Genomic DNA, 16,258 nt, shown 5'->3' with positions numbered 1-16,258 from the left:
AACAAAGAAAACTTATAAGAGAAAAAGGAACAGCATTAATATGGGAAACAATAAATCAACTGCATGGTGAAAGAATACTAAGCAAAACCCCTGCTTCCACAGTACCTTGGGCAATGTCCTTTACCTCAGTTTCCCCATCTGCAGATCTGGCAGTCCAATGAACAAATATTCCTTTTGCACACCACTTCCCTCTTTTCCCTCCTGCTGTCCTCCATTCATGGTTTGCAGTCAGAAGTTAGTACTGTTCCCAGGACAGCATCTCTCACAGCCACTGCTGTCTTCAGTCACAATATAAAAGTTGAGTTCTGAGGCTCTATTACATAACCCAGCTCTCAGTGATTCCAGGTCTGGTAGCTGTGAGGTAGAAGATGACTCACTATGGAGTACACTCAGCTATATTATTATACTATCCAACCTTGGCAGAGAAAGACTCAAGCAATTCCTATAACCCCATAACAAAACCCAGATCTTTTTTTTTCATTGGGCTTGCAGTTCACTACCCAGTGATTGGAGACTGAGGTATAGGAAAAGGCAACCCCTTATTTAGGGCATATTCACTACAATTCTTCTTCCCTTTAGTCATGCAATTAGGCAAATAACATTTCATCACCCCTACAGCCAAGATTTGCATTCATTTTAATCCAAAATGGCCAAAAATTATCACACTGGCGAGGTGGGAATCACCCATGCAAATGAGGTCTCTGCTCACTCTCTCTTCCTCTAGTTCACTAATAGATGGTGAAGAGGGCTTCTTTTCTCTAAAATCCTATCCAGATTTACATATATCCATGGAGAGCCTAGAGTTGGGCTTGCAGAGAGGCTGAGGGTCAGGACTGAGGAGCATCGGCAGAGGCGTTTGGGGGTGGTGAAGAGCCCAGGGCTAAGGGAGCGGGGGAAGGGCTGTGGGTTGAGATAGAGGTGCATTGGCAGAGTTGTGGGGGGGGAGCCCAGGGCTGGGCTAGTGAAGGAGGTGCGAGTCGCTATTGAGGGCCATAAGCTAAGTTGTGTCTTGGGGGAGCCCAGGGCTGGGATAGCCAGGGAAAATGCAGATCAGTATTGAGGGGCATCAGCAGAGGTTGCTCTATGTGGCAAGCAGCTGAGTCCAGGGCTGGGTGAGCAAGTAACACTGGGTCAGGATTCAGGGGCATCGGTAAATCTGTGTGGTTGATGAGCCCAGGCTTGGGATGTCTGGGGGATTGTAGGACATGATTGAGGTGCATTGAGGTTGGAACAGGGGGTGCTGGTTGGTCTCTTCAGGTTTAAATTGGGAGGCCGATATTCTGTCCTATCAAGAATTGAGGGGGGGAGGGTCTCTCCAGGATGTAATTAGGGGAGATGAACTTCATAAATTAGTAGTGTTCACCCCACCACCTAAAATACACCCATGTGTAGTTCCTTCCCTGTGCCTTCATTATGGGCTTTAGCCCATGCTCTCCCTTCAGCAGATAGGGGAGGGATTCACTGGGATTTTCACCCTCCCCTTGTACTCCCTATCCAGAGAATTTGCTTTGGGTCTCCTGCCACCTGACCCTTCCAGTGTCTGATGTGGATTTGCTGGAGGATTTGCCCATCCTTGGTTGGGAGCAGTCACTGGGTGTTGTTATCCTCTCCTCCCTGTGTAGGAGGAGTTATTCCAGTTGTGTCCAGGAGGCTGAGGATCAGAAGGGAAGGGAGCATGGCATCAGGCCCTGTTCCACTTGTGTCTGCAGGATGGGACAGCTATAGTGGCTGTGTCTGGCAGAGGGGTAATGGGGCTATAGGAGCAAAAGGGGGCAAAAGCAGGGGAGCCAGGTGCATCAGCTAGAGCACCTGTGTCTAAAGGAGGTGAGACAGAGGAGGGAAAGGAGTCCAGTTAGGGTCAGTTCCAGCCGCATCCAGGGGATAGGAACAGAGAGCTGGGCATTGGGAAGCTTTTGCACCTGTCCTGGGGGATGGAGAGAGGCACAGCTGGAGCATTTTAACCTCCACCCCCTACAACAGCGAAGCAACAGAGGAGCAAGGTTAATAAACAGTTTATTTGCATTTTACAAGATCAATCTTCTTACATTCTCAATTCATTTGCCATTAAAGTGCTGAAAGATTTTTTTTAAATCAAGATACATTTGTTAACAGAAATTATAACAAATATCAGAAAAGTGGCAGTCACAGATTTTTGCACCACAACTAAGAAAAGTCCTCTCTTATAATACAAATAATGAAACAAATATATGGAGACAACTAAGATGGTGTCAGTCGAATCCAACCCAAAACAGGTTAGTCATTTATTGGTAAATTCTGTTTTTCTTCATGACATTTATCAAAAGCAGCCCGGATTCTCTAGTCCTAAATTAAAGTGGGGTACTTTTCTTACCACCACAACTACCAAAGCTAATAGAAACCACAGCTTTCTGTGATAAACACTCCGTGTCATTTTAAACCCCACATTACAAGGGAAAGTGACATATTTCAGTTGCATCTATATATTTTACAGTGTTTTCAATATATCCATTCTCATTATAGAAATGTAAGCCCTGCAAATAAAAGCCAAAAGGTAATTAAAATGGAAACATTATTTCCATAAACCGACACTGAAAATATCCAGTAAAATGAAAAGGATATTAAAATAGCTTGCTAGTAAACTTAAGCTCTCAGCATTTAATGCGCAAACCAAATGTCATGAACACAAAGAAACTTTCAAATACATCAGATGAACTGTGGTACAGCTCCAGGGTGACTTGCTTTTAAACTCTCCTCTCTTTTGAGTAGGCAACATGACATCTAACATTTCACTAGGCACCATTCATTTTATTGCTGAGGTTGAAAATATTTCAAGCTATGAAATTTATATACAAACACAGAAGAGATATATATATACACATACACAGACATATATACACGGACGCTTTACTCTTTCTTTTTGGCAACGGTCAGTTCTACCGCTGGCACTCGGAACCCCCCCTTTGTCCCGCTGTCATTACTCGAAGAGGAAGACAGGCGGGGTTTCTGGGACGTTAAGGAGACCCCACTCCCTGGCATCTTTCCTGCTTCATCGTCACTTCCAGTTACCTCATAAGAACCTTTAGTTTTTGACCCTATCCCTCCAAACGTTCCAAATTTCATCTTGGCCTGCTTTTCTTTCTCTGCTCCTGAGCTGCACTCAAACTCCAAGGTGCCAGTGGGGGTTGACTGGGAGGAATGTTCATCGCTAAAGGAAGATGATCGATGATGTGGCTTTTTGCTTTTAAATAACGAAAACTTCCCTTTAGGTGAAGTGGCAGCAGCTTCCCCTCCTCCCAGTTCACCCTCCATAGAACCTAGACTTGCCTTGGAACTTTTTAAATCTCCTTTAGATCCTGAAATGGACACTGAGGCTTCCGGTGAGCCAACAATGGTGCCTTTGCCTTTAGGTTTTGAAAAATTAAACTTTGGCATCTTAATTTTAGATTTCTTAAGTTTGACATCTGGCTCTTCAAACTCAGCCTCCACCGCACCAGCCTGGAGACTGGCATCTGGCGGAGGGAAGTTAACATCAACCCCTACTTCTCTTCCAGTTACCTCATGCCCTGAAGACACAAATTTAGGCAATTTCATCCTGGGGAATGTCACTTTTCCTGATGCACTTTCTAAGTTACTTTGTGGAAAATTCATATCTATGCCAGGACCTTTGATTCCTACCTTGGGACCTTTCAGACCACCTTCTACCTTTGGTCCAGAAACATGAAGACCCCCTGCAACATCTGGCACATTCATTTCTACATCAAAACCAGAAGATGAAAGCTGTGGCCCTTTGAATTGACCACCTGAATGCTGAATGCCCAAGTGTGGTGCCCCAACATTTACATCAGGAGCTTTCATGTCTCCAGAAATGCCGAAACCTCCTTTGATTTTGGGTTCTTTCAAATTTACATCAAAATCTGACCCAGAAACTTTTGGTGTTGATATACTGAAGGCAGGACCTGTTAAACTGATATCAGGAGCATTAGTTGCAATACCCATCCCAGAAACCTTCATGCCTTGGGAACCTGAAATGTCACATTTGGGCAGTTTTACTGATGGTATTTGAATATTTCCACTTGAACTTTTGATGCTGATATCTGGTGCTTCCACTCCAACTTTTGGGCCTTTAACATCACCAGCACTATTAACATCACCCTTTAGATTTGGTCCTTTTAAGTTTAAGTCAATGTCGGGTGCAGAGATTTTTGGAGCTGAAACTTGAAGTGGTTGCATTTTAAATGCAGGCCCTTTCAAATCTCCATCAATCCCTGAGCCAGAAAGGTCTCCTTTAATTTGTGGTCCTTCAATACTCACACCCATGTTAGACCCCTCAACATGAGGACTAGAAATGCCAAATTGGGGAAGCTTCAGTGAAGGAAGTTTAATCGCACCTCCTGGACCTTCCAAGTTAACATCTGGTGCATCTATAGCCACTTTTGGGGATTTAATGCCACCAGAAAGATCAAGATCTCCTTTTAACTTTGGTCCTTTCAAATTTACATCAAAATCTGGGGCAGAAATACCTACCGATGGCATTTTCACTGTAGGCCCTTTGATATCAAGGTCTGGGGCACTGAGATGGACATCCATACCTGGTGCTTTCATGCCCCCCTCAATTTGTGGGGCAGAAAATCCAATGTCCCCTTTCATGTTCAGATCTGCTTGAGGTCCCTCCAAAGTTGGAGATTTAAATTTGGGCATTTTAAGCTTTCCTCCAAAGCCTTTTATATCAACATCTGGTGCATGTATGTCCACCTTTGGACCTTTAAGGTCACTAGAAACATCCAGGTCTCCTTTTAGTTTTGGTCCTTTCAAGTTTACATCAAAATCAGGTCCAGAGACTTGGGGCATTGAAAGGTTTACTGATGGCATAGTCACCTTAGGTCCCTTCAGTTTTGCATCTACTCCTTCAGTTGCAGGAACACTCATACCTCCTTCAATACTTGGAGCTGATACATCCAAGCTTGCTGAGGGCAGCTGCACATCAGCTCCTTCTAAATTCAGACTTGGTTTCCCTATCTTGGGCAGTGAGAACTTGGGAAATTTTAGTTTTCCTTCTGGACCTTCCAGGTCTGCTGTAGGAAGACTGACATCACCTTTTACTTTTGGTCCTTTCAAGTTAATATCAAGATCAGATGCAGAGAATGAAGGAGCAGAAATGTCCACCAAAGGCAGATTCACTGTAGGTCCTTTAAGTTTGATGTCAGGGGCATTAATGTTTGTGTCAATACCTGGGATTCTCAGATCACCTTCCATTTTTGGACCAGCTATATCAATATTTCCACTTGGAAGTTTGACCTTAGGTTTCTTAAGATTGATATCAGGACCTCCAATGTTAACATCAGGAAGATTTGCGCTGATACTGGGGGTTGTAATGTCAAGACCTGGTGACTTTATATCACCTTTGATACCTGGTGTGGAAACCTCCAAATCGGGTGCTTTAAATTCTCCTTCCATTTTAGGAACTGTCACAGAAGCATCAGCTTTGAACTTAGGTGATTTAATATCAAACTCAACATCTGGAAAAGAGATTTTCCCAAACATTGGTTTCTTTCCTTTCGGGGATTTGACATTAATATCTCCTTTTATTGTTGCCTCTGGACCAGTTACATTGAGATCTAAATCAGGAGATTTCAAATTTGCATCTATCTCACCACTGGGTAGATTCATATCAAATCCACCCTTCTTTCCTTTAATTTTAGGGCCACTCATATGAAGTTTAGGCATTTTAAATTTGCTTTTTTTTCCTTTGCCAGAAATGCCAATATCAGGAGACTCCACATTCAGTTCACCTTCCGGGACACCAATATCCACTTCAGGAGATTTGATTTCTGCCTTAGGACTTTTAATTCCAAACCCAAATTTTGGTTTCTTAAATTTGGGAAGTTTAACATTTCCCTCAAGGCCCTCAGTGGTCACATCTGGACACTCAACATCAAGCTCAGGACTTCTAATCCCAAATTCTGGGCCTTTGATATCAACTTCAGGACCTTTAAGATTACCCTCAATCTTGGGAACAGAAACATCGAAGTCCCCCTTCATTTTATGACCTTTCAAATTTAAATCAATGTCTGGCATTGAGATTTTGGGTGTCTTAAAGTGCATCTCAGGCATCTTAAATTTAGGTCCTTTCAGTTTTCCTTCTGGACCTTCAATGTTCAAATCAGGAGTGCCAATATCTATCTTAGGACCTGAAATATCAACGTCTCCCTTTGGAAGACTTACATCCACATCCGGGCCTTCCCCTTTGAACCCAGGCGTACTGAATTTAGGCAGCTTCATTTTGGGTAATTTCAGTTTTCCTTCAGGGCCATGAATATCGATGTCTGGTGCATCAATGTCCACTTTGGGACTTTTGATATCAAATTCAGGACCTTTCATATCACCCTCTATTTTTGGACCAGAAAGATCTATGTCTCCTTTCAGTTTAGGTGCCTTTAGATTCAGGTCTACATCTGGCATGGAGATTTTAGGGGCCTTGATGTGCATTTCAGGCATCTTAAATTTGGGAGTTTTCAGTTTTCCTTCTGGCCCTTCAATGCTGATATCAGGTGCATCTATGTCCAATTTGGGGCCTTTAATGTCAATTTCTGGACCTTTCAAATCACCTTCTAACTTTGGAACAGAAACATCCATGTCTCCCTTCAGTTTAGGCCCCTTTAAATTCAAGTCAAAATCTGGCATGGAGATTTTGGGTGCTTTAACATGCATTTCTGGCATCTTAAATTTAGGACCTTTCAGTTTTCCTTCTGGACCTTCGAAGTCAAGATCAGGAACATCAACAGACATTTTGGGGGATTTAATGTCTATCTCTGGACCTTCTAAATTACCTTCTATCTTAGGGACAGAAACATCCATGTCTCCTTTAATTTTAGGACCCTTCAAATTCAAATCAAAGTCTGGCATGGAGATTTTAGGTGCTTTAAAATGCATGTCGGGCATCTTGAATTTGGGGCCTTTCCATTTCCCATCTGGACCTTCAATCTCCACATCAGGGGCATCTATGTCCACTTTGGGACCTTTGATATCAACTTCTGGGCCTTTCAAATCCCCTTCTAATTTTGGTACAGAAACATCCACATCCCCCTTCAGTTTAGGACCTTTCAAATTCAAATCAATGTCTGGCATGGAGATTTTAGGAACATTGAAATGCATGTCAGGCATCTTAAATTTGGGACCTTTCAGTTTTCCTTCTGGCCCTTCAAAATCCAAATCAGGAGCATCAACGTCTACTTTTGGACCTGAGAGATCAATCTCCCCTTTTGGAAGGCTTACATCCACGTCTGGTCCCTCCCCTTTGAATCCAGGCATGCCAAACTTGGGCATTTTGAATTTGGGCATTTTGAGTTTACCCTCTGGGCCATGAATATCCACATCTGGTGCATCAATGTCAACTTTAGGGGCTTTGATATCAAAATCAGGACCTTTCAAATCCCCTTCCAGTTTAGGGCCAGAAACATCCACATCCCCCTGGATTTTAGGACCCTTCAAATTCAAATCAAAGTCTGGCATGGAGATCTTAGGTGCTTTAAAATGCATGTCAGGCATCTTGAATTTGGGGCCTTTCCATTTCCCATCTGGACCTTCAATCTCCACATCAGGGGCGTCTATGTCCACTTTGGGACCTTTGATATCAACTTCTGGGCCTTTCAAATCCCCTTCTAATTTTGGTACAGAAACATCCACATCCCCCTTCAGTTTAGGACCTTTCAAATTCAAATCAATGTCTGGCATGGAGATTTTAGGAACATTGAAATGCATGTCAGGCATCTTAAATTTGGGACCTTTCAGTTTTCCTTCTGGCCCTTCAAAATCCAAATCAGGAGCATCAATGTCTACTTTTGGACCTGAGAGATCAATCTCCCCTTTTGGAAGGCTTACATCCACGTCTGGTCCCTCCCCTTTGAATCCAGGCATGCCAAACTTGGGCATTTTGAATTTGGGCATTTTGAGTTTACCCTCTGGGCCATGAATATCCACATCTGGTGCATCAATGTCAACTTTGGGGGCTTTGATATCAAAATCAGGACCTTTCAAATCCCCTTCCAGTTTAGGGCCAGAAACATCCACATCCCCCTTGATTTTAGGACCCTTCAAATTCAAATCAAAGTCTGGCATGGAGATCTTAGGTGCTTTAAAATGCATGTCAGGCATCTTAAATTTGGGGCCTTTCCATTTCCCCTCTGGACCTTCAATCTCCACATCAGGGGCGTCTATGTCCACTTTGGGACCTTTGATATCAACTTCTGGGCCTTTCAAATCCCCTTCTAATTTTGGTACAGAAACATCCACATCCCCCTTCAGTTTAGGACCTTTCAAATTCAAATCAATGTCTGGCATGGAGATTTTAGGAACATTGAAATGCATGTCAGGCATCTTAAATTTGGGACCTTTCAGTTTTCCTTCTGGCCCTTCAAAATCCATATCAGGAGCATCAATGTCTACTTTTGGACCTGAGAGATCAATCTCCCCTTTTGGAAGGCTTACATCCACGTCTGGTCCCTCCCCTTTGAATCCAGGCATGCCAAACTTGGGCATTTTGAATTTGGGCATTTTGAGTTTACCCTCTGGGCCATGAATATCCACATCTGGTGCATCAATGTCAACTTTGGGGCCTTTGATATCAAAATCAGGACCTTTCAAATCCCCTTCCAGTTTAGGGCCAGAAACATCCACATCCCCCTTGATTTTAGGACCCTTCAAATTCAAATCAAAGTCTGGCATGGAGATTTTAGGTGCTTTAAAATGCATGTCAGGCATCTTGAATTTGGGGCCTTTCCATTTCCCATCTGGACCTTCAATCTCCACATCAGGGGCGTCTATGTCCACTTTGGGACCTTTGATATCAACTTCTGGGCCTTTCAAATCCCCTTCTAATTTTGGTACAGAAACATCCACATCCCCCTTCAGTTTAGGACCTTTCAAATTCAAATCAATGTCTGGCATGGAGATTTTAGGAACATTGAAATGCATGTCAGGCATCTTAAATTTGGGACCTTTCAGTTTTCCTTCTGGCCCTTCAAAATCCAAATCAGGAGCATCAATGTCTACTTTTGGACCTGAGAGATCAATCTCCCCTTTTGGAAGGCTTACATCCACGTCTGGTCCCTCCCCTTTGAATCCAGGCATGCCAAACTTGGGCATTTTGAATTTGGGCATTTTGAGTTTACCCTCTGGGCCATGAATATCCACATCTGGTGCATCAATGTCAACTTTGGGGGCTTTGATATCAAAATCAGGACCTTTCAAATCCCCTTCCAGTTTAGGGCCAGAAACATCCACATCCCCCTGGATTTTAGGACTCTTCAAATTCAAATCAAAGTCTGGCATGGAGATCTTAGGTGCTTTAAAATGCATGTCAGGCATCTTGAATTTGGGGCCTTTCCATTTCCCATCTGGACCTTCAATCTCCACATCAGGGGCGTCTATGTCCACTTTGGGACCTTTGATATCAACTTCTGGGCCTTTCAAATCCCCTTCTAATTTTGGTACAGAAACATCCACATCCCCCTTCAGTTTAGGACCTTTCAAATTCAAATCAATGTCTGGCATGGAGATTTTAGGAACATCGAAATGCATTTCTGGCATCTTAAATTTGGGGCCTTTCAGTTTTCCCTCTGGACCCTCAATGTCAAGATCTGGAGCATTTATGTCCAATTTGGGACCTTTGATATCAACTTCTGGGCCTTTCATATCACCTTCAAAATCTGGTATGGAAACATCCACATCCCCCTTCACTTTAGGGCCTCTCAGGTTCAAATCAAAGTCTGGCATGGAGATTTTAGGTGCTTTAAAATGCATGTCAGGCATTTTAAATTTGGGACCTTTCCATTTTCCTTCTGGTCCTTCAATCTCCACATCAGGGACATCTATATCCACTTTAGGGCCTTTGATATCAACTTCAGGACCTTTCAAGTCACCTTCTAATTTTGGAACAGAAACATCCATATCCCCCTTCACTTTAGGCCCTTTCAGGTTCAAATCAAAATCTGGCATGGAGATTTTAGGTGCTTTAAAATGCATATCAGGCATTTTAAATTTGGGACCTTTCCACTTGCCTTCTGGGCCTTCAATCTCCACATCAGGGACATCTATATCCACTTTAGGGCCTTTGATATCGACTTCAGGGCCTTTCAAATCCCCTTCTAGTTTTGGTACAGACACATCCACATCTCCCTTCAATTTAGGGCCTTTCAAATTCAAATCAATGTCTGGCATTGAGATTTTAGGAACATTGAAATGCATTTCAGGCATCTTAAATTTGGGGCCTTTCACTTTTCCATCAGGAGCTTCTATTTCCAAATCTGGAGTATCAATGTCTATCTTGGGACCTGAAACATCCACCTCCCCTTTTGGAAATTTTACATCCATATCTGGTCCCTCTCCTTTCAACCCAGGTGTTCCAAATTTAGGCATTTTCAATTTTGGCATTTTGAGTTTACCCTCTGGGCCATGAATATCAACGTCTGGTGCACTGATGTCTATTTGGGGACTTTTGAGGTCAACTTCAGGCCCTTTTAAATCCCCTTCTAGCTTTGGGCCAGAAACATCTAGGTCTCCTTTCAGTTTTGGCCCTTTCAGATTTAACTCCACATCTGGCATTGACACTTTAGGTGATGAAATACTTAGAAAAGGCATTTTAAATTTAGATCCTTTTGCTTTCCCCTGAATGTCCACATCTGGAGCACTCACATCCACCTTTGGTCCAGAAATATCAATATCAGATTTCTTAAGTTTCACATCCACATCAGGGCTTTGAACTTTAGGGCCAGAAAAACTAAATTTAGGAAGTTTAAATCTTGATTTTTTTGTCTTTCCTTCAATATCAAGTTTTGGAGCCTCAAGATCAATATCTGGTCCTTTGACTTCAACTTTGGGACCTTTCAAATCACCACCTACTTTAGGAAGAGAAACATCCACATCTCCCTTCAGTTTAGGGCCTTTCAAATTTAAATCGATATCTGGCATGGAAATTTTAGGAACGTTAAAATGCATTTCAGGCTTCTTAAATTTAGGACCTTTCAGTTTTCCTTCTGGCCCCTCAATTTCCAAATCAGGAGGATCAATGTCTACCTTTGGACCTGAGAGATCAATCTCCCCTTTCGGAAGGTTTACATCCACGTCTGGTCCCTCCCCTTTGAATCCAGGCATTCCAAATTTGGGCATTTTGAATTTAGGCATTTTGAGTTTACCCTCTGGGCCATGAAGATCCACATCTGGTGCATCAAGATCAATTTTAGGGCCCTTGATGTCAAACTCAGGCCCCTTCAAGTCACCCTCAATCTTTGGAACAGACACATCCACATCTCCCTTCAGTTTAGGACCTTTCAAGTGTAAATCAACATCTGGCATGGAGATTTTAGGTGCCTTGATGTGCATTTCAGGCATCTTAAATTTGGGACCTTTCAGTTTTCCTTCTGGCCCTTCAAAATCCAAATCAGGAGCATCAATGTCTACTTTTGGCCCTGAGAGATCAATCTCCCCTTTCGGAAGGCTTACATCCACATCTGGTCCCTCCCCTTTTAACCCAGGTATTCCAAATTTGGGCATTTTGAATTTAGGCATTTTGAGTTTACCCTCTGGGCCGTGAAGATTCACATCTGGTGCATCAAGGTCAATCTTAGGGCCTTTGATGTCAAACTCAGGCCCCTTCAAATCACCTTCAATCTTTGGAACAGAAACATCCACATCTCCCTTCACTTTGGGGCCTTTCAAATTCAAATCGACATCTGGCATGGAGATTTTAGGTGCCTTGATGTGCATCTCAGGCATCTTAAATTTAGGACCTTTCCATTTCCCATCAGGGCCTTCAATCTCCACATCCAGGGCATCTATATCCAATTTAGGCCCTTTAATATCAACCTCAGGCCCTTTCAATTCCCCTTCTAGTTTTGGAACAGAAACATCCATATCCCCCTTCACTTTAGGGCCTTTCAAATTAAAGTCGATGTCTGGCATGGAGATTTTAGGTGCCTTGATGTGCATTTCAGGCATCTTAAATTTGGGGCCTTTCCATTTTCCTTCGGGACCTTCAATAGCAAGATCTGGAGCATCAATGTCCACTTTGGGACCTTTGATATCAAACTCAGGCCCTTTCAAATCCCCTTCTAGCTTTGGTACAGAAACATCCACATCCCCCTTCACTTTAGGTCCTTTCAGGTTCAAATCAAAATCTGGCATGGAGATTTTAGGTGCCTTGATGTGCATTTCAGGCATTTTAAATTTAGGGCCTTTCAGCTTTCCCTCTGGTCCCTCTATGTCAACATCAGGAACATCAACATCCAATTTAGGGCCTCTGATATCAACCTCAGGGCCTTTCAAATCCCCTTCTAGTTTTGGAACAGAAACATCCACATCCCCCTTCACTTTAGGACCTTTCAAATTAAAGTCAACGTCTGGCATGGAGATTTTAGGTGCTTTAAAATGCATGTCAGGCATCTTAAATTTGGGGCCTTTCCATTTCCCATCTGGACCTTCAATCTCCACATCAGGGGCGTCTATGTCCATTTTGGGACCCTTGATATCAAACTCGGGCCCTTTCAAATCCCCTTCTAGTTTTGGTACAGAAACATCCACATCCCCCTTCAATTTAGGACCTTTCAAATTCAAATCAATGTCTGGCATGGAGATTTTAGGAACATTGACATGCATTTCAGGCATCTTAAATTTGGGACCTTTCAGCTTTCCCTCTGGACCTTCAATGTTCAAATCTGGGGTATCTATGTCTACCTTTGGCCCAGAAATATCCACTTCTCCCTTAGGAAGTTTTATATCCACATCGGGGCCCTCCCCTTTGAACCCAGGCATGCCAAATTTAGGCATTTTGAATTTAGGCATTTTGAGTTTAGCTTCTGGGCCATGAATATCCATGTCTGGTGCATCAATGTCAACTTTGGGGCCTTTAATATCAAACTCAGGCCCCTTCAAATCACCCTCAATATTTGGAACTGACACATCCACATCTCCCTTCACATTAGGGCTTTTCAAGTGTAAATCAACATCTGGCATGGAGATTTTGGGTGCCTTTATGTGCATTTCAGGCATCTTAAATTTAGGACCTTTCCATTTCCCATCTGGACCTTCAATTTCCAAATCAGGAGCATCAATGTCTACTTTTGGACCTGAGAGATCAATCTCCTCTTTTGGAAGGCTTACATCCAAGTCTGGTCCCTCCCCTTTGAACCCAGGCATTCCAAACTTGGGCATTTTGAATTTAGGCATTTTGAATTTACCCTCTGGGCCATGAACATCCATGTCTGGTGCATCAATGTCAACTTTGGGGCCTTGGAGATGAAATTCAGGACCCTTCAAGTCACCTTCTAGCTTTGGAAGAGAAACATCTACATCTCCTTTCATTTTGGGACCTTTTAAGTTTAAGTCAATGTCTGGCATGGAGATTTTTGGTGCTTTGATGTGCATTTCAGGCATTTTAAATTTGGGTCCTTTCAGCCTTCCTTCAGGACCTTCAATATCCAACTCTGGAGCATCAGTGTCTATCTTGGGACCAGAAATATCCATCTCCCCTTTTGGAAGCTTTACATCCACCTCTGGTCCCTCTCCTTTGAACCCAGGCATGCTGAATTTGGGCATTTTGAATTTAGGCATTTTAAATTTACCTTCTGGGCCATGAAGATCCATATCTGGTGCGTCAATGTCAGCTTTGGGGCCTTTAAGATCAACTTCAGGACCTTTCAAATCACCCTCAATCTTTGGAACAGAAACATCCACATCTCCCTTCACTTTGGGGCCTTTCAAATTCAAATCGACATCTGGCATGGAGATTTTAGGTGCCTTGATGTGCATTTCAGGCATCTTAAATTTGGGACCTTTCAGGTGTCCTTCTGGCCCTTCAATATCCAAATCAGGAGCATCAATGTCTACTTTTGGACCTGAGAGATCAATCTCCCCTTTCGGAAGGCTTACATCCACGTCTGGTCCCTCCCCTTTTAACCCAGGCATTCCAAACTTGGGCATTTTGAACTTAGGCATTTTAAATTTACCTTCTGGGCCATGAAGATCCATATCTGGTGCGTCAATGTCAACTTTGGGGCCTTTAAGATCAACTTCAGGACCTTTCAAATCACCCTCAATCTTTGGAACAGAAACATCCACATCTCCCTTCACTTTAGGGCCTTTCAAATTCAAGTCAATGTCTGGCATGGAGATTTTAGGTGCCTTAATGTGCATCTCAGGCATCTTAAATTTAGGACCTTTCCATCCTCCCTCTGGTCCCTGCAGGTCAACCTCAGGAACATCAACATCCAGTTTAGGGCCTCTGATATCAACCTCAGGCCCTTTCAAATCCCCTTCTATCTTTGGTACAGAAACATCCACATCCCCCTTCACTTTAGGGCCTTTCAAATTAAAGTCGACGTCAGGCATGGAGATTTTAGGTGCCTTGATGTGCATTTCAGGCATCTTAAATTTGGGGCCTTTCCATTTTCCTTCGGGACCTTCAATAGCAAGATCTGGAGCATCAATGTCCACTTTGGGACCTTTGATATCAAACTCAGGCCCTTTCAAATCCCCTTCTAGCTTTGGTACAGAAACATCCACATCCCCCTTCACTTTAGGTCCTTTCAGGTTCAAATCAAAATCTGGCATGGAGATTTTAGGTGCCTTGACATGCATGTCAGGCATCTTAAATTTGGGACCTTTCAGCTTTCCCTCTGGACCTTCAATGTTCAAATCTGGGGCATCTACGTCTACTGTGGGCCCAGAAATATCCACGTTCCCCTTCGGAAGTTTTACATCCACATCCGGGCCTTCCCCTTTGAACCCAGGCATGCCAAATTTGGGCATTTTGAATTTAGGCATTTTGAGTTTACCCTCTGGGCCGTGAATATCCATATCTGGTGCATCAATGTCAACTTTGGGGCCTTGGAGATTAAATTCAGGCCCCCTCAAGTCACCTTCCAGGTTTGGAACAGAAACATCCACATCCCCCTTCAATTTAGGACCTTTCACATTCAAATCAATGTCTGGCATGGAGATTTTAGGCGCCTTGATGTGCATTTCAGGCATCTTAAATTTAGGACCTTTCAGCCTTCCTTCAGGACCTTCAACGTCCAACTGCGGAGCATCAATGTCTATCTTGGGACCGGAAATATCCATCTCCCCTTTTGGAAGCTTCACATCCACCTCTGGTCCCTCTCCTTTGAACCCAGGCATGCTGAATTTGGGCATTTTGAATTTGGGCATTCTGAATTTACCATCTGGGCCATGAATATCCACATCTGGTGCATCAATATCAACCTTGGGACCTTTGATATCAAAATCAGGACCTTTCAAATTTCCTTCAAATTTAGGAGCTGAGATATCAACTTCCCCTTTTATTTTAGGGGCTTTTAAATTCAGGTCTACATCAGGAACAGAGATTTTTGGGGCCTTGATGTGCATTTCAGGCATTTTAAATTTGGGACCTTTCATTTTTCCTTCTGGCCCATCAATGCCGATGTCCGGTGCATCAACATCCAATTTGGGGCCTTTCATGTCAATCTCAGGTCCTTTCAAGTCACCTTCTATCTTTGGGACAGAAACATCCAAGTCTCCCTTCAGTTTGGGCCCTTTCAAATTTAAGTCCACATCTGGCATGGATATTTTTGATGGTGACATTTTCCAAGAAGGCATTGAGAATTTTGTCCCTTTCAGTTTTCCTTCAGGACACTCAAGATCCATATCAAGTGCCTCAATGTCTAATTTTGGCCCTTTAATATCAATTTCAGGTCCTGTCAAATCACCTTCTATCTTTGGAACAGTAACATCCATCTCCCCCTTCATTTTCGGTGCCTTGAGATTCAAGTCTACATCCGGCATGGAGATTTTAGGTGCTTTAATATTCAATTTAGGCATTTTAAATTTAGGTCCTTTCCATTTGCCTTCTGGGCCTTCAAGGTCCAGCTCTGGAGCCTCTATATCGACCTTGGGAGCTGAAATATCAACCTCTCCCTTTGGCACTTTTACATCTATATCAGGTCCTTCAAGTTTAGTGCCTGACACATTAAATTGAGGCATCTTCATTTTGGGCATTTTCAGTTTTCCACCTGAACCCTGCAGCTCAATATCTGGTGCATTAATATCTATTGAGGGGGCACTGATGTCAACATCAGGACCTTTCAAATCACCTTCTAGCTTTGGAATAGAAACATCCACGTCTCCTTTTAGTTTGGGACCTTTCAAATTTAGGTCAATGTCTGGCATGGAGATTTTAGGGGTCTTGATGTGCATTTCAGGCATCTTAAATTTGGGACCTTTTATGTTTCCATCTGGTCCTTCAATGTCC

At 43.0% G+C, this 16,258-nt stretch overlaps 1 protein-coding gene across 1 annotated transcript in view; it reads right to left on the bottom strand.

Moving 5' to 3' along the window:
* Positions 1-1,996: 1,996 nt before the first annotated feature.
* AHNAK (AHNAK nucleoprotein) overlaps positions 1,997-16,258 on the bottom strand; it is a 39,125-nt gene continuing 24,863 nt past the window's right edge. Inside the window, 5 exon segments of the mRNA XM_050960698.1 lie at positions 1,997-7,823; positions 8,007-8,591; positions 8,814-9,440; positions 9,501-11,838; positions 12,121-16,247. Coding sequence (XP_050816655.1) covers positions 2,884-7,823; positions 8,007-8,591; positions 8,814-9,440; positions 9,501-11,838; positions 12,121-16,247 — 12,617 coding nt within the window. The 3' untranslated portion in view covers positions 1,997-2,883.

This window comes from Gopherus flavomarginatus, chromosome 6 (genome assembly GCF_025201925.1).
Source record: "Gopherus flavomarginatus isolate rGopFla2 chromosome 6, rGopFla2.mat.asm, whole genome shotgun sequence".
NCBI lineage: Eukaryota > Metazoa > Chordata > Testudines > Testudinidae > Gopherus > Gopherus flavomarginatus.
The sequence above is the reverse complement of the archived record's forward strand: the minus strand, read 5'-3'. Positions and strand labels throughout refer to the sequence as shown.